This window comes from Chiloscyllium plagiosum, chromosome 4, assembly GCF_004010195.1.
Source record: "Chiloscyllium plagiosum isolate BGI_BamShark_2017 chromosome 4, ASM401019v2, whole genome shotgun sequence".
In the NCBI taxonomy this organism is placed as follows: Eukaryota; Metazoa; Chordata; class Chondrichthyes; order Orectolobiformes; family Hemiscylliidae; genus Chiloscyllium; species Chiloscyllium plagiosum.
This window is the reverse complement of record NC_057713.1, coordinates 19,094,215-19,112,045: the sequence shown is the minus strand read 5'-3', so window position 1 is coordinate 19,112,045 and position 17,831 is coordinate 19,094,215. Positions and strand designations below refer to the sequence as shown.

The window sequence follows — 17,831 nt, the reverse complement described above, 5'->3', positions numbered from 1 at the left end:
CTTCTACATTCACCCCAGACAAATGCAAGAATGCTAAATTTCAAGCTCATACAACTTTATACCAAAGGAGGAAAGTACTTGTTGGCTGGTAGATCAAATTCACATGAGCTGTTGAATGAACCTATTCTTTTCTATTGAGTAGCGATCTTGCATGCAAATTTCTCTTCTAGCAAGCATAGGTGAATCTTATTACAAGGTCAATTGATCATCTTAAATGGATGATCATGTAGCTATTAGTGCACACAGGGTTATTCACTAAGTGCTCCCAAGAACTTGAATCTATTTTAGACAATTTTTGTTTGAGTTTTATATTTTTGCCTCCTATGAACAACTGAAGGGACGTGCTATTTGATTTGATCAGCCAATCACTCGGATGCATGTCCTAATAAATTTCTTCACACCAACACAGTAACTGTATTCTTGTTGAGTAATCTTAAATATTTGAAATTTAGCATTCTTTTGTCCTGATGAGTTTACAATAAAACACTTTCAATCAAAAGTCTATCACTTTGGCAATATTCCACTCCTTTTAAGAATCAGTGAGAAGTTTCTTTAAACATCCAAGAATGCCACAAAGTTAAGCAGCATTGTGCATTTGACATTTTGATAAAACAAGCTCCATCTAATTAGTTCACTAGCTTTAAAAAGGATTTTGGTGGAATTCATTTGTAATTAGTTTCTAATTACCTGCTTACTTTTGCTGTCTTTGACATTCTCATTTTTTTGACTTTTGTGTTAGCTATCTAACCTTGTTTAGCCCATAAAGGATATGACAGTACTCAGTCATGATCAGTGTCCCCAGTTCTTTTTTGTATAAATAAAGTCAAAAAATGATCCATTTTGGTTCTGGGCAACCTTTTTGGACAACATTTGGAAGATCAGTGTTGCCAAAAAGTTTTGCTTGCATTTTTTTCTATTAATAAATCAGCTTTCTCCTGTTATCAGATAATCAACATCTTTATATTTATTTATGGCTTGGTCCATTGTTAGACTGATTTTAAGCAAAATGTTCCAAAACAGCATATGCTGCAGTAAACAAACTTTTCCAGAACTTCCTCATTTCAAAATGTGATGGGTGTATGTAGACTTACAAAACATAGCTGAATTTGTTTGATTTTTCAGCTGAGATGTGAAAATATGCCTTGTCCTAGGAAAGTATTGGATCCAGTTCCTGGTATCATTCAATATAACTAATGTCCTGATATGTTTCTGGATGTGAGATTATCCTGACGTGTCACATTTCAACAGATAAGAATGGAAACCATACTGGAAAGCTTGCTTTACCTCTTGTCTGATATCTATTGAGGTTTAATGAGGGAATGCAGAGGAAATTTCTGTCTCATTAATTTACTGATGAGTTAACACTTTGTACTCTTTCCAAAATATCAGAATGAAACCACTCCTATCCATTTGATATTTATCCATCTGGAAGGATAAGGGCAGCAAACACATGGAACATCACCAACTGTTATCTTCCAAGCCCCCCCACCCCAACCTGACTTAAGAGCCATATCACCACCTCATTGTTTCTGAATCACAATCCTTGAACTCCTTTTCATATTTCTGCATCTACGCCATGTGCTATACAATTTAAGAAGGAAGCTCACCCCTACCAACTTGAGGGCAGTTGGGATGAGCAAGAAATGCTGTTTGAGCCAGCAGTGCACATATCCTGGGAATGTCTTTCCCATAGTCTGGTTCTTTTATGGCACCATTACCTAACTTGTACTGAACATTTGTACAAAAATGCTCCTGCATATTTGAATACAGCTATTAGAGTCAAGGTGTTGACATTTTACAGCAGCTATAAGGTATTGATTGTGGCATTAACTAAAACTCAAATAATTGATGTTATAGTATTATTTACAGCCATTCTGCCCATTGAACCCTTGTTGGCTTTCTGTATAACACTTCAGTTCTATTTCCCTTCTCAGGCCTTTTTTCTCCTATCAAGTGCTCTTGCACACAACTAAACTTGTTACTCTGTCAAATTACCTATGGTTTTTTTCCACTGTTTAAATTGAGTAATATACATGCAAAACCCATTAACGATGATTCAGACTTCAAGGCTGAGGGACCTTCCCAGGCTGTAGCTCTACATATTTATTTCACTCAGTTGCTTGTTCAATTTCCTTTTGGAAGTCATTTGTTCATCAATATTCTCACTGTTTTGAGAGAAATTCTCATCCCTGGGGATTCAAATGCATTGGCCTTTTGAGGACATTGAGACTGTTTTGAAAAATGCATGTAGGATCTTATGCTTCAAATAAGAGCACCAAAATTAAATACCAAAGCAAATATGGTGTTGTAGCCCTGCTTAGTCTGTAACTAGAGTATTGCATCCTAATCTGGTCATATTGATTTTTTTTTTAAAAAGTCCTTGAGAGGCCAAAAATGATTTACCAGAATTGTTCCAAGGATGAGGGAGTTTTAGCTTCAAAGCTAGGTTGGAGCAGCTGGGTTGCTTCAAGGAAATGAGCATTTTGTTAGACTTTACAGGTTTGAAATCAATGGAAGCAATACTGTTTACCTTAATGGTATGAGGAGCTAAGGTGCTCAAAAGGGGGGGGGGGGGGTCAGAAGGTTGGTGTGGACTTGATGGACTAAATGGCCTCCACGCTCCAGGAATTGTGATTCTTATCCTCTCCAAGCCCAGCCAAAAATGCATTCTGTATATCATGTGAATATTGCAAACAATAAGGTGCAAGCACGATCCCTATAGTATACCACTGCACATCTGGCAATGATAATGCAAACAGCCTTCTGCTACTACATGATGTCTGCAAAACCAATTTTGCACCCAATTGCTATGAGCAACTTTATCAGTTTCCCTTGTGGGACCTTGCTAAAGGCATTGCTGAAATCAGTATAAATTGCATCAATCGGTTCAGAAAAGATTGACAAGGATGTTGCCAGGGTTGGAGGATTTGAGCTATAGGGAGAGGCTGAACAGGCTGGGGCTGTTTTCCCTGGAGTGTCAGAGGCTGAGGGGTGACCTTTATAGAGGTTTACAAAATCATGAGGGGTATGGATAGGATAAATAGGCAAAGTCTTTTCCCTGGGATCGGGGAGTCCAGAAGTAGAGGGCATAGGTTTAGGGTGAGAGGGGGTAAAGATATAAAAGAGACCCAAGGGGCAACCTTTTCATGCAGAGGTACGTGTATGGAATGAGCTGCCAGCGGATCTGGTGGAGGCTGGTACAATTGCAACATTTAAGAGGCATTTGGATGGGGATATGAATAGGAAGGGTTTGGAGGGATATTGGCCACGTGCTGGCAGGTGGGACTAGATTGGGTTGGGATATCTGGTCGGCATGGACGGGTTGGACCGAAGGGTCTGTTTCCATGCTGTACATCTCTATGATTCTGACTCTGACTTGGTCGACACATCACAAAACTTCATCAGATTTGTTAGGGATTATCTCTCTGACAATGCCCCACTAACTATCTCTGATCAAACCTTGCTTCCTTAAATGGAGATTAATTTTCTTCACTATTTTCTCCAATAGTTTTCCTACCAATTATGTTAGAATCGCTGGGCTATAGTTTCCTGGTGTGTCTGTACCATAATTGTAAAATGAAACCAAATTAACTGTCCTCCAGTCCTCTGGCATTTTCCCTATGGCCTGAGATTATTTAAAAATTTGGGTCAGGGTCCTGTAATTCCTTCACTCCTCTACCACAGATACCTGGCGATTTCGCCAATTTTGAATGTCAAAACTTCCAATACCTCCTGACTTATTAATCTGGTTCAAGAATTTCATAACACAATTTCTCAAATTCTGAACTTGCATCGTCTTGAGAAAAGGAGATGTGAAGTATTCATTTAACACTATCCTTGAGTCTCCCCCTCAAATTTCCCCTTCGTTCCCTAATAGGCCTTACACTTTCCTTGGTTATTCTGTTCCCTTGATGAACTTGTAGATTATCTTGAGGTTCTCCCTAATTTTGCCTGCCAAAGTCTTTTTTAATGACTTCTTTGCTTTCCTAGTTGCTTGCTTGAATTTTCCCAGTGCTTTCTATACTCTTCTAGGGCCTACATTTTTGCTTCCTTTGTATCTGATGCATATCTCCCTTCCTTTTTGTCCAGTGCTTAATATTCCGCGGCAGCCAGGGTTCTCTGGGCCTTTTACTGCTTAGGGGACCATGTTGACCCTGTAACCTTACTTTTTACAGCCTTAGTGAATTGACTATGGGCTGTCCCTCTTTGGGGTCTAAAATGCACTCCTAAAATGTCACATCTTAGTGGAGAACATAGCTGCAAAATAGTTCCATGTATCAATCCATGACCTTAATTCATCTCTTTACCTCTCATACTCCTGGCATTGAAGTGGCTACCATTTAGTGTTACCTTATTCCATTAAGAGACAACATGGCTGAATGTGCTCTGCCTTGTTCCTTTTCTAAGTTATGCTGTATTGAGCTAATGCACTCTAATCCCTGCCAGTTTAAATTCCTCCCAACAACCCTAGCAAACTTTCATATAAGAATGTTTGTCCCATTCTGGTTCAGGTATAGACTATCCTGCTTAGAGATCTGACCTTCCCCAGAAATGATCAGTGATTCAGGAATCTAAAACCTTTCCTCCTGCACCAACTCTTGACCCGCATTCGTATGTATTTTCCTTTTGACTTGCATGCTTATTTATGGCATTGGGAGTAATCTTCAATTTCAACCCGAGTTCCTGCTTAATTTATTTCTTTGCTCTTTGAACTCTTGATGCGAGACTTATTCCTTGTTCTATCTGTCATTGGTACAACCTCGGTCTTATCACCTTACCCCTTCTGGCTGAGTGGAGTCCTCCAGGGTTTATGCTGGTACTTTAGCTTTCAACAATTTCTATCAATAAAGGGAGTGAAGAGTATGGTAGCTAAACTCCCTTATTTCAAAACTGTCTACCACCTCTTCAAGTACTTCATGATCTAGCCTCCTCGTTCTCTGGGGTAGGACATTCCAAGCACTTGCAATCCTCTGAAAGAAGGAAACCCTTTCCACCTTCATTCTAAATTCTAATACATGAAAGCCAACCATGTTCTTGCTGTCAACTCTATCATCTCAGGAATCAATATGTTGAATCTCCTTGAACTGTCTCCAAATTCAACTTGCCTTAGTTACTGTGTAGGTACAAGTAACTATTTTCACTTCCACTGTGCACTTTTGGAGTCTCTATCCATTTAAGTAATAGTCTGCCTTTTCATTCTTCAGTGTGTGGCCTCACTTTCCTACATCAAACTTCAGCTTCCAAATTTTTGTCTACTCACTTAACCAATCAATAATCATTTGCAAATTTCTTAGATCCTTATCATAATATACCTCACACCTATTTTCATATTGTCAGCAACTTTGGATATATTATATTCTTCCCTTCCTTCAAGTCAATTTAAGGTAGATGGAAACTAATTAAGGCCCTTGGATTGTTTCTTGAGCACTCGTTACATCTTTCCAACCTGAAAAAGACCCATTAATCTTGACTCTATCTTGTGTTAACCAATCCTCAGTCTGTACTAATGCATTACTCCCTGTACTGAGTTCCTGTCTTGTGCTAAACCTTTTATGTGGCACTTTTATCAAATACCTTATGAAAATCAAATCTATTACGTATACTGGTGTCCTTTATCAACTCTGCTCATTATGTCCAATAATTTCTCATGATTCCCTTTCACAAAGCCATGGTGACTTTGAGACTTTTTTTAAAAATGTCTCCCTCTTTCATCCTTAATAGACTCAGCATTTTCCCAATGACAAATTATAGGCTAACTGGTCTACAGTTTCCTGCTTGAACAGGAGCAACACATTGGGGGAAAACTGCCAATGTGCTGGAGCAATCCCACAGTCCAGTGAGTTCTGGAAAATTGTGACCAATGTCTCAATTTCCTCTGCAGCTTCTTTCTTTTAAACTCTTTGATACAGACAGTCAGGACATAGCTGCCTGGCAGTGAAGCGGGATCGTTAATATTTTTGTATCTGGGAATAATACCTATTGCTTCAACTGCACTATCCTTTATTACTATTTTTTTTTCCTCTTTCAACACTTGAATGGTGCTCTGGACCATCCAAACACAGCAAGTACCTAATTAGATAAGGGCACCAGCTGAGGCTCCTCAAAGCTAAATTCTGCGTCCTCATACGTGCGTCACTTGCAGTCAAATCTATTTTTGACCACAGACCCAAGTTTTATGTAATTCAATGTAAGGGGGTGTGTCCAGGTGTTTCTTTCTCCTCTTAGATGTGTCAGCGTCCTCAACTCAGACTCCACCTCATCAGTCAAGCAGAGATTCTTTGAGCAAACAGCATATTGCAGATGTGGTCGGTGTATAGCAGGTAATTAAGAATAATGGAATATTATCCATTATTCAAAAAGGAATTGAACCTAAAATGTTTTATGCTTTGTTTTTTCTTGGTTTGGGAAACGAGTAAATAATTTGAAGGCTGTTTTAGAGGCATTTTTATACTTTTTCATGGGATATAGGTATTGCTGGTAAACACAGCATTTTGTTGCCCATCCCAAATTTTGATTTCCTATTTGAATGAGCAAGTTATCTTAAGTTCAGACAGCTTGGGCTGTTTACTACTAGAGTTGAGTGAAATGAATTGATTGTCAAGACTGTGTAGAGGAGAAAGTGAGGTCTGCAGACGCTGGAGATCAAAGCTGAAACTTTATTGCTGGAACAGCACAGCAGGTCAGGCAGCATCTAGGGAACAGGAGATTCGACGTTTCGGGCACATGCCCTTCTTCAGGAAGAAGGGCATGTGCCCGAAACGTCGAATCTTCTGTTCCCTAGATGCTGCCTGACCTGCTGTGCTGTTCCAGCAATAAAGTTTCAAGACTGTGTAGAGTCATACAACACCGAAACAGACCCTTCGACCTAACTAGTCCATGCCAACCATGTTTTCTAAACTGAGCTAGATCCACTTACCTGTTTGACCCATCTATTTCTAAACCTTTCCTTTTCATATCTGTCCAAACGCCTTTTAAATGTTGTAATTGTACCCACCTCAACCACTGTCCCTGACCGCTTGTCCTGTATATACACCACCCTCTAAAATAGTTGCCCGTCTGGTCCCTTTTAAATCTTTCTCCCCTAACCTTAAACCAATGCCTTCTAGTTTTGGACTCCCCTATCCTGGAGAAATGATCTTGTCTATGTTCCTCATTGTTTTATAAATCTAAGACGACCCCTTCGCCTACTGCACTAGAGATCCGAGCCTTTATATAACTAGAACATTATAGTCTTGGTAATATCTTCTGTGCACCCTTTCAAGTTTAATAGCATCCTTCCTGTAGCAGGATGATCAGAATTATACAGTGCTCCAAGTGTGGCCTTACCAATGGCTTGTACAGCTGTAACATGACATCTCAACTCTGACCAATGAAGACTAATGCCAAACATCTCCCTCTGACCCTACAATTGCCTGTGTACCTCCTGTCCAGGTTTGTCTTACCAAAATGCAGCACCTCCCATTTATCTGAATGAAACTCCATCTGCCTTCCTCAGCTCAGTTGATCAAGGTCCACTTATGTACTCTTGCATTAACACCTAAATTGGTGGTTTAGTGTAGGTATCTGCAGACTTACTAACTGTGCTGACTATATTATCATTCTAAATCATTTATATAAGTTACAAACAACAGTGGATCCAAGCACTGATCTTTGTGGCACACTGCTTGTCACAGGGCTCCATTCTGAGCAACAACCCTCCATCTCCTACCATCTCAGCCTTTTGTTCAGGATTCAGTTTAAGGTGTACGTCCAGGGGATGCTTCCTCTTGAGTGAGTCCAAAACCAAAGGCTATTGTTTTTGTTTTCTTAAAAAGTGGTTGCCTTTTTGGGAACTGATGAATTATGGTAGAGCAACTTTGTTATCTGCCTGGCAGTGAAGCGGGATCGTTAATATTTTTGAGGTAGATTCTTGGGCAAGAAAGATGAAGGTTGAGATTGATGTGAATGTGGAATTCAAAACACATTAACCATCAATTTATTGAATGATAGAGCAGACTTGAAGGGCTTGAATGACCACCTCCCACCTCATTCAGTAGGTTCATTTTCCAATGACTCTGCTCTCCAGAGAGCAGTGGAGACATTTCAAATGCTGATTGTCAGAAGAAATTCCTCAATTTTAAGTCTTTATTTTGAAACTCGCTCCTCGCACTTGCCCTATAAATCCCCTCCATCTTCTTGGAAAAAAAAGCTCCTCATCACTGCCTTAACTTTAAGATTTTGTTCTCTGGTCCAAGAGTCTCCAACATGAGAAAACAATTTCTCCACGCCTGTACAGCCTAGGAATCTTGCATGTTTCAATAAGATCCCTCACCACCTAAACTGTTGAGTACATACCCAACCTACTTTACCTCTCATAAGAAAATCCCTACATACTTGAAATGAACCTAATGCATATCCTCTGCCTCCATTGCCGGCATATCTTTCCAAAAAGGTCCACAGTATTCTACCTTATATAGCTTTAGCGAAACTTCCTACTTTTTCTCTTTGAAATAAAGGCCAACATTCTGTACCTTCCCTATTACCTGCTTAACTTTAATGCTAGTTAACATTTAATCTCTCCTGTCTTCATGCTGTTCCAGAGCTTCCTGTTTTGTTGCTCAGTCTCTGGAGTGTTTATTTGATCAGTTTTTAACAACTGATTGTCTGTCTTGTCAGCAGGTCATTGGCGTATGTCCTGTGTCGTCACTTGAGTAAATGTGGCTCCTTCAGTCACACATGCTAGGCAATCTTTGAACAGTTGCTCAATTTTGAAAAATGAAGATGTAATCTCTGCAAACAGTAAATGAATGGGAAAGGGAGAGAAAATTCATTATTTTGAATAAACAGATGAAGTTTGTAGAAAATTGTTTTCAATTAATACTGTTTGTTTTATACTATATTGTATATCACACCTAACAGATGAATCCATCTGTTTCCTATTCAAATTATTAATTGCATTGATAACTAGAAGTAGTGAACTATCCACTTGCCATTAGTCTAGGAGCCAACAGGAAAGCAAGTTTTCTTGTGGCCAAAGGAAATTGCATAATTTCTAACCAAATTGAGCATGGATAGCCGGGTTGACTTTTGTAATGAGGCTGTCAAACCATTTGAGATCCAGTCATTCTGAGCTGGAGCAACACAATGAGTGTTTTCCTGCAGTATGGAATTTATGCAGACATTATTGTTTTCAGTCGATGACTTGATGCTCAATACCGTCATTTTATCCTGTGTATAGTTTTGTGAGAAAGGCTATTTCAACTAAATCCCACTGCTTTCCCGTTGTAGTACAGGATTAGACTTGCCCTTTAATTTTGTGTGATCATTTTGAATGCTCGGTTTCCATCAATTATTGTACACAATTACCATAGAGGATTTTCAAAAGAGCGATTTAGTTTAAACTGCAGCTTTAATAGCTTGAATGTACTTTGTTTTTACAAGCCTGAGTTGTGCAAATTTAACTTGAGGATGGTGGAAAGGAAGAAATAAGTGCTATAAGCATCCATAAACCTATGAATAAGTAATCTTGCACAGCAACACTAATACTTTCATTCCTTCATTTCGGTTCCTTGACAATTCCTAAGTTTAATCTGAATAAGATCAAATTGCTGGAAAAACTCAGCAGGTCTGGCAGCATCTGTGGGATAACCCTTTTATCTTACAAATATCCTTTGTGCAATTTGACATTTTATTGCACTTTTCCACTGTTGTGATTTTGTTTTCAAAGAAGTCAATCAGCAATTGATTAGATAAAATATTTATTTTGAATCCATATTGACTATGATTTGGTAAATGTTTATGCTACTAATTACATTCTTCTTAGGAATTTTATTCTATAGAACTGGGAAATAAAGTAGTGATGTGTCTGAATGGAAAATGAGGGAAGGTTATGTGACAACAGATTTGGGATGGTGAGTGGAAGGTAATAATTGTAAATTGAATGTGGGGGTGCACGCTGAGAGAATCAGATGTGTTGGAAGAAAATGAAAACCTGCACTTACAAACTGTCTTCTGAAGATTCCCATTTATTCTTGCAGGTCTTCCAGAACAATACTACAGTCTCACCTGGTTCCTTAGCCCAATCCTGGGGTTGATCTTCACTCCTCTGATTGGTTCTGCAAGTGACCGCTGCACCTTGACCTGGGGCCGTCGGCGACCTTTCATTCTGGCTCTTTGTATTGGAGTTCTCTTTGGCGTTGCCCTATTCTTAAATGGATCTGTCCTAGGTAAAAATGGAATTTTGCATTTAGTTGAAACATTTTTGTTTCACAGCTTGGCCTGAGGCTTGGAGAGGAACTTATCATTGGTTTTCCCATGTGTCTGCAGCCCTTGCCTTTGCTGGTAGAGGTTGCAGGTCGGGGTGATGCTGCTGAAGGAACCTTGGTGAATTGTTATAGTGCATATTGCTACCACCATCCGTGGTGGAGGAATGACATTTCAAATTAATGAAAGGGACATTGAGTATTTACATCACTGAACTCGATGCAATCAGCAACAAATATCCCTAATTCTGATCTTGTGTTTTTCTAATCAACCTGTTCAGAGATATTATGATGCAACTCTGGAGCAGTTGGGACTTGAATCTGGGCCTCCTGGGGTACTGCCACAAGGCCCTAATTCTGACAATATTTTTACTTAGTGCACCTAATGTGGGCAAATTTCAACAACAATTCTGATCTTCGTTATTTTCAAATACCAAGCTTCAGTGAGTTGATTTTGGTTTCACTTCTGACAGTCTATGGTGGGTTCCAGATCCACTTCAGAATCTTGAGCAAGGAATCAAGTAATGTTTAATCAACTTGGTCAGACTTATTTGGACATACCTCTGGAACAAGTTAGACTTGAACCAGGACCTCATGATCTAGAGAGAGGGTACTATTGGCTGTCATGAACCCCTGAAGCAATCAAAACAAGTGATGAAATGTCTTCTAATCAACATGATCAGATGTTATAAAATACCAGTGGTGCAGGTGGGAATTAAACCTGGACCTCCAGACCCAGAGGAAAGGACACTATCACTGCCTCAAGCCCTAAATTCTGACCTTTATGGGTATTTGTGATGTTCCACTTTACTGTGACTAATTAGGAAATATTAAGCTAGATGCTTAAACTGCATCTTTCCACTGCTTTATAGTTTAAACGAGTAGAGCAATTTGTTGAGAGATTTTCCAGATCAACCTGTTCAAGGACATTACTGCTGCAGCAGGTGAGACTGGAACTCTAACCTACTAGCTCAGAGGCAGGGACACTACTGTGCCACAAGAGCCATAAAATCTGAATTTGTGATATTTTTAATCTACCTGTTCAGTGATGTTCTGTCATACTTCTGAAATGGTGGGACTTTAACCTGGATCTTTCAGATCCTAAAGTTAAGGACCAACACTGCCACAGACTCAAAATTCTTAAGGTCAAGATTTAATATTTTTTATTTAACCTATTTTTCTGATCATCCTGTTCAGATGTTATACTGGAGCAGGTGGGACTTGATGCCAGGCCCCTCAATCTAAGGTATGAACACCACCACTTAAGCCACAAGAAGGTCCTTCATTCTGACCTTTTTAAAAAAAAAACTTTTTCTAATCAACCTGCTCATGTTAACACACCTCTTGCACAGGTGGGCCTTGTACATGGGACTCCTGGTCCAAGGGTAAGGACTCTACACTGTGTTGCAAGAGGGCCCCATTCTGACCTTATGAAGTATTGAAGGTCATTTGAAGCAACTGAAGATAGTTGGGCCTAGCTTTGTTGCAGTGATAACCAGGTAGCCTGGGTTCAAGTCTCGCCTGCTCCAGAATATCTCTGAACAGATTAATGGAAAATATCCTGCAGTGATGGCCTAGAGTTGAAATATTGGCCATCCTCCTTTGACTTCACCCAATGGAGAAGTTTTACCCTTAATCCCACTGGCTTCAATTTTCACAGGACTCCTCTATTTTGTACTTAGTCAGATACTACCTTGATGTCAAGGCAGTCTTTCATTGCCTCGGTCATTCAGATTCCTTTTTTCCATTCATGTTTGGATTAACTTTGTAATGAGGTCATAAACAGTGTCTAGCAGTACCAAAATTGAACGTCACTGGGCAAGTTACTGCTGTACAACTACTAATGACAGCATTGTTAATGAAACTTGATTGGCTGGATTGGATTTGTCCTGATTTGAGCTGCATAATTTTGCACCATGGGCAAGTTTCTAATATTGGATGGGAACTGCAAATAGAAGGCAGTTGGTATTAAAACCAACTAGAAATGAAAAATGTCTTTACTTGCACATAGAATGTAGAACTCACTACAGGAAATAGTTAAAATAAATGGTTTGGCTGCCTTCGAAATGAATCTAAATGATAGAAAAGGGATATAGAAAAATTTGCTGCAAGTCTTCAATGATGTGGGTGGAATGGGAAGGGACTTGTGTGAAGTATAATTGCTCACAGACTGGTTGAGCCAAACAGCCTGTGGTTTCTATAAAAATTGCAAGTATCTTTTCTGAAAGCAGTGAATTATTCTGAAGGGTTGTCATAACTATTTGGTAATACTTTGATGCTTTGTCATAAATGTGAATAAAAATTTTCACAGGTTGTACATCTTCCCATACTTCAACTTCAGTTAAATTAAATCATTTTAAGGCTTCAGAAAAATGGCAGTAAATGTGAACTACAAAAATATTCAGAAGTAATGAATTGATAATTTAAATGAATAATAGCAATTGCTTAGTACCCAGCAGCAAAGTCTAATGTAGCTAATTTTTTTCTTTTTTGGTTTAGAACAGCCAGACAATAAAATGTCAGCCCAATGTGATTTACAACTAAAGCATTGGAGTTTAAGTGACTTTGGATTCTCGTGGGTTTAAAAATGAGTTTGCTGTTTCCTCCTCTCAGCCACTATCCCTCACTGTCCTGGTCCACTGTCTCTCATTGCTTTTATAATTTCCCATCTCTCATCCTCCTCCTCCCTACTCTTCTCCCTCTATTGCATATTGCCATGTTGCCTCTCACCAATCCCTTTGTTCCCTTTCTCTCATGCTGTTTCTCTTCTCAACTCTCCCCCTCTAACGTTATCTTACATTGTCCCCTTAACTTCAAGAAAATAGTTCTTGGGGTTTGGCCTGCACTCAAGTTTCCATCAGCACTCTGAAGTGACACTCACTAGCAGATGTGATTGCCCACTGAGGAAATTATCTCTGGCTGTAAGTCGTATGGGTCCTTGCTTGCAATCCTAAAGGTACATCTCTGACCATTCATTTGGCACGTGTTTCCAGGAGGTGGAACTGGACCTTAAGATCACTGAAGTTCCTTTTCCATACTTTCTCTTGCCACTAGGTGTTCTCTAAGAAATTTGTCCTCTTCATACAGGAACTGCCTCGAAGTCCGTTCCTAATGAATGAGGGTCTCCCAAGCATTGACATCTATGTTGCGTTGTTGATGTAAGTCTTCAGGGAGTCTTTGAAACTCTTCCTTTGTCATCTTCTCAATCGAGCTTTCATTGAGCTGGATGAAGATTTTACTTTGGCAGTCAGAACTCTTAAGCTTGTCACTGGTTGTCAGTAATATTACTCCACCAGCAATGATCCTTGTAAACTGTGCAAATGAGTACATCAATCAATTTGCTGATGAATGGATTTTGAAATCCATTGCTGTGCCACAAAAAAAAGTTGCAGGGTATTTTTGAGGACCAGCAAAAACTTTGCATTGCAATGAAATTGGCTGATTTTATTTTTCTCTGGAAAGATTTAAATGCATTTTGTTAAAACGCAACTTCATTTCTAAATGAATTCTCAGCAGCGATTCCCTTTCTGCCATGTGCACAAAGCACAGAGTTCAAACTCCATGTCCCTGGAATCCCCAAATAACTTATTCGTACATCCTGACCACATGTCAGCCCTAGTGTCCTTTTTCAATCTCACCATTTTTTCTCTTTACCTCCCACTCATTTTTCAAGCTCACTTGTTTTTTTTTTGCACTGTCTCTTTTGAATGAGTTCTAAATTCATACATCATTAAAGCAGACTTCAGGCCGTCTGGAATGTTCTTGTATGTGATCCATGGGCCAAAGGTTGAGAGAAATAGTACTCTGGTAATCTGAACACAATCAGTTCAGTTTACACAGGCATTTGCTGCGAATGGTTTCAAGTCAGCTAACTTTGACCATGGATTTTGATATGATTTTTAATTGGGTAAAGATGCACACTTTTTTGATACCCTCACCATTCCCTCACATATAAGGGAGGTACTATCTTTTCCCGATGCAGGTTCTTGTATAGTAGCACAATCCCTGTTTTAGAACCTTACTCAGATCCACAATAAATCTTTTCATTTGAGTCCCGTTTTACCTTCAAATTGGAGCTTAATCCAAAAGTTTCCAGTGCAAAATAAGGAATTGTATTGCTGGCTACTCTGCTTTGCAGAAAGTCCCAAGCCTCTACTCCCATAGACTAATGGAGCAACCCAAAACACTCTTTCTTCAGAGAAGAAATGAGTTGAAGTACTTAATTTATCAGTAACCTGCTAATTTCTCACATAGGAACAAGTTTGCCTAGGTCATACAATGAATTGTGGTTATCAAAAAACAGTGCATTTAAAAAAATTGTCTAGTTGGTCATTTCAATTTGATTCATTCACATGCTTCAGGCATTCCATAAATCCAACTTTTCACAGGAGAAAAATGGTAGGAAGCAATTCATAGGAAATGTTTCCTGTTGTTTTCCTTTTTAATAAAAGATTTCTCAAGCAGTTGTCAGAAGAGTACAAGTCCACATCCTTTATTATTGGAACACTATGCTCATATCAGATTTGAATCTTTAAAACACCTCCTGTTATGGTCTTCAGAAGAAACAACTTTTTTAAAATAAGTAAACACTTTTTCAAATGTGCAAGAACACTCTAGGACAAGCATTTTTTTATGTCCTTGTCAGTAATAAGATGAAATATGCACTTATTGCTCTGTGGTTTAGAATTGCTTTCCTGATAGTTAAGAATCAGTCTCTGTGAGTGGTTCTGAAATTCATTTTTGAACTGTATATATAGCATTTACAATTAGTGTGTCAGCTTAGTTCTAAAAATCAGTGGTTCACACTGCATTAGATTTATAGACCTAAACAAGATTTTAGAATATCCAGGCTATCAATATTGATATAAAGACTTAAATTGCAAAATCTTGGGTCAAAGAAATACTAGACATGTCTTAATAAAAATATCTCTCGCCAATAAATTCTTCAAGCAGAAATTGTTACATAAAAATAAGGAACATTCAGCAAATTCTACTTTAAGTATGTAAAGGAGCAACAATTCAGGTGCTTTTAATTCAGATTAACTTGAGTTCTCCAGTGTCAACATTGATGGATAGATTGGACCTGTACTAGTTGGTATTCAGACGATTGAGGGAGCAACCTCATTGAAACACATACAAGATTCTTAGTGGACTGGACAGTAGATGCTGAAATGTTGGTTGCCCCTTGTGGAAGAGTCTAGGACTAGAGAGCATAACCTCAAAATAAGAGGTAACCTGTATAAAACATAAGGAATTTCTTCTGAGGGTAGTGGATCTGTGGAAGTATTTAGCAAAGCTGTCGAGGCAGGCTTGAGTTATATTCAAGGCTGACATGGATGGATTTTTAAATAGTTTTATGGGGATAAGGCAGAAAAGTGGAATTGTGGACTACCATATCTACCATGATCTCCTTAAATGACAGAGCAGATTTGACAAGCTGAATGACTTATTTTGAGTGCTGCTAGCTAAGCTAGTATTTTTTGCCCTAGACAGTTGAGTCAACCACATTGCTGTGAATTTGGAGCCAGTTAGGCCTGATCAGGTGAGGATGCAGATTTCCTTCCCTGAAAGACATTAGTGAATCAGACGAGTTTTTATGGCAATTGTGTGGTTGTATGGTCACCATTAGACTAGCTATTCATTCCAGATTTTTGAGTTCAGATTTCATTATCTGCCATGTTGTCATGCCACCATGTCTTCAACACATTATCCTGAGTGCTGTGGATCACGAGTTTGACATTACTACTGTACCATTATCCTACTACTGCTCCTGTGTGGTTTAGTGGTCTTGTTTCTACTTGCTTCCTATTGGCTTCTCCAGAAGCATCTTTTGTTTGTAAAACTACTAATTCTAATGGACATTTAAATATTTGGAAGGTAAGGTTTTTGTTTTAGAAATTAGTTTCAATTAATGAGGAGTCCTAATAAAACTTAATAGATTTTTGAAAATCTTTATGATGTGCCTCATTTTAAATACTATCAAAGTACAACTTGATTCTTCATAGTATATGTTCTGCTTGAGAGTTTTAAAAGTTTAGCAGTATACTGAGCATTAAAGGTATTTCACTAAATTATTTGCTTGTCAGTAATCTGAGACTATCTAAATGTTTATCTCTACCGAAACAATTTCACTCGCTGTTTTAACAAATTTGACTTTTAACAAGTGTTTTAAAATGATCTAGAGTGGTATTGAAACGTTTCTATTTTGGAAACTGAAAATTATGAACTAACTTTAATTCAAACATGTTTCTTGCAGTCCTGTTTTACTTTTAGTAATTCTGCTCCTCAGGTCTAGCCATTGGAGACATCCCTGACCGTCAGCCAATTGGTATAGTCCTGACTGTTCTAGGTGTAGTAATATTGGACTTTTGCGCAGATGCAACAGAGGGACCAATCCGAGCTTATTTGCTGGATGTGGCAGACACTGAAGAGCAAGATCTGGCACTCAATATCCATGCCTTTTCTGCAGGTTTGCACTTAGTCTTTTTCTTTTCAAGTTTATCTCTTAAAAAGCAAAGAGAATAACTTGTCTTAATTTTGATCTGAACAGTGTAATTGATTCACATGGATGCAAAAGTAACGTGTATAATTAAGTACAAATCACCCTTGAGTGGAGAATTTTCATGTTCCTTTTGTTCAATTGCAAGTTTTGAAGGCCACCTGATAATTTGCTTCAGTTGAATATGTATGAGAAGGATTTTCTAAAGGAGTTTTGTATTAAAAGTATACTCAAAATAATCATATTTAATGTAAGAATCAATTTCAATATTTAATTATATATTGCCTCAGTGTGTCTGATGTTGACTTGATTGTAAAGCAAGAAACAGGAGCCAATTTGTACACACCAGGGTCCAAGTTTACCTGTCTTTGGGTGAAACTGATTTGAGCCTCAGACCTCATGTGAAACCACTTAGTTTATTTTATAAAAGCAATGTTTGAGTTCCTGTGCAACCCTGCATTATAGAGAAATCACACTTTAGAAACAGCGCTTAGTGTTGGTGCAGTGTTCTCATGGCAGCCAGCACACACTTCTAAAAAATTTGCACTGTAGGAACAGTGTCCCCAATTCATCAATCTCGTTGTAGCGAATTAAGGTAGACAATGTGTGTTATAACAGAACAACCTGTATTTTCATGTCACTTGACACTTCCATCTGTTTTGCATTTCATCTTTTGAAGAAATTGTGCAGCAACAGCCAATTCCAAACCTCTAGGTTTTAAAAGCATTTGAACAATATATAAATGTAAGTAGAAATGCAAGTCAGGCCTTCATAATTGTCCTGTCATTCAAATACACATTTCCATTTCTCAAGTAAAATGTTTGGATTTTCTTATGGTATAGAAGAGAAATGTAGGAATGTTAGTGGATGAAATAGTGAAATCCATGGCCAGTGGCAGAGGATATAGTGCACTTGTCTCCTAATTAGCTGCACTCTACAACTTGATTACCTTTATTGGAGTTAGGGCTTCCTTTGCTTTGTCTTTAAAAGACACAAAGACAATTGAAGAGCTAGGAATTGGATGCCTGAACTCCAAGAAGGAAGCTTAGGTGGAGATTTCATCAACATTTAAAACTCTAGCAGTATGATAG

General features: G+C 38.5%; 1 protein-coding gene across 4 annotated transcripts in view; it reads left to right on the top strand.

The window, feature by feature from the left end:
- LOC122548892 (solute carrier family 45 member 4-like) overlaps positions 1-17,831 on the top strand; it is a 76,096-nt gene that overhangs the window by 42,926 nt on the left and 15,339 nt on the right. For 3 of the 4 annotated variants that reach the window (XM_043687822.1, XM_043687819.1, XM_043687820.1), the window contains exons 3-4: positions 10,017-10,205; positions 16,531-16,710. In XM_043687822.1, coding sequence (XP_043543757.1) covers positions 10,017-10,205; positions 16,531-16,710 — 369 coding nt within the window. Of the gene's footprint in view, positions 1-6,225; positions 6,321-10,016; positions 10,206-16,530; positions 16,711-17,831 lie in introns of all 4 variants that reach the window. The other variant, XM_043687821.1, reaches the window with a different exon arrangement.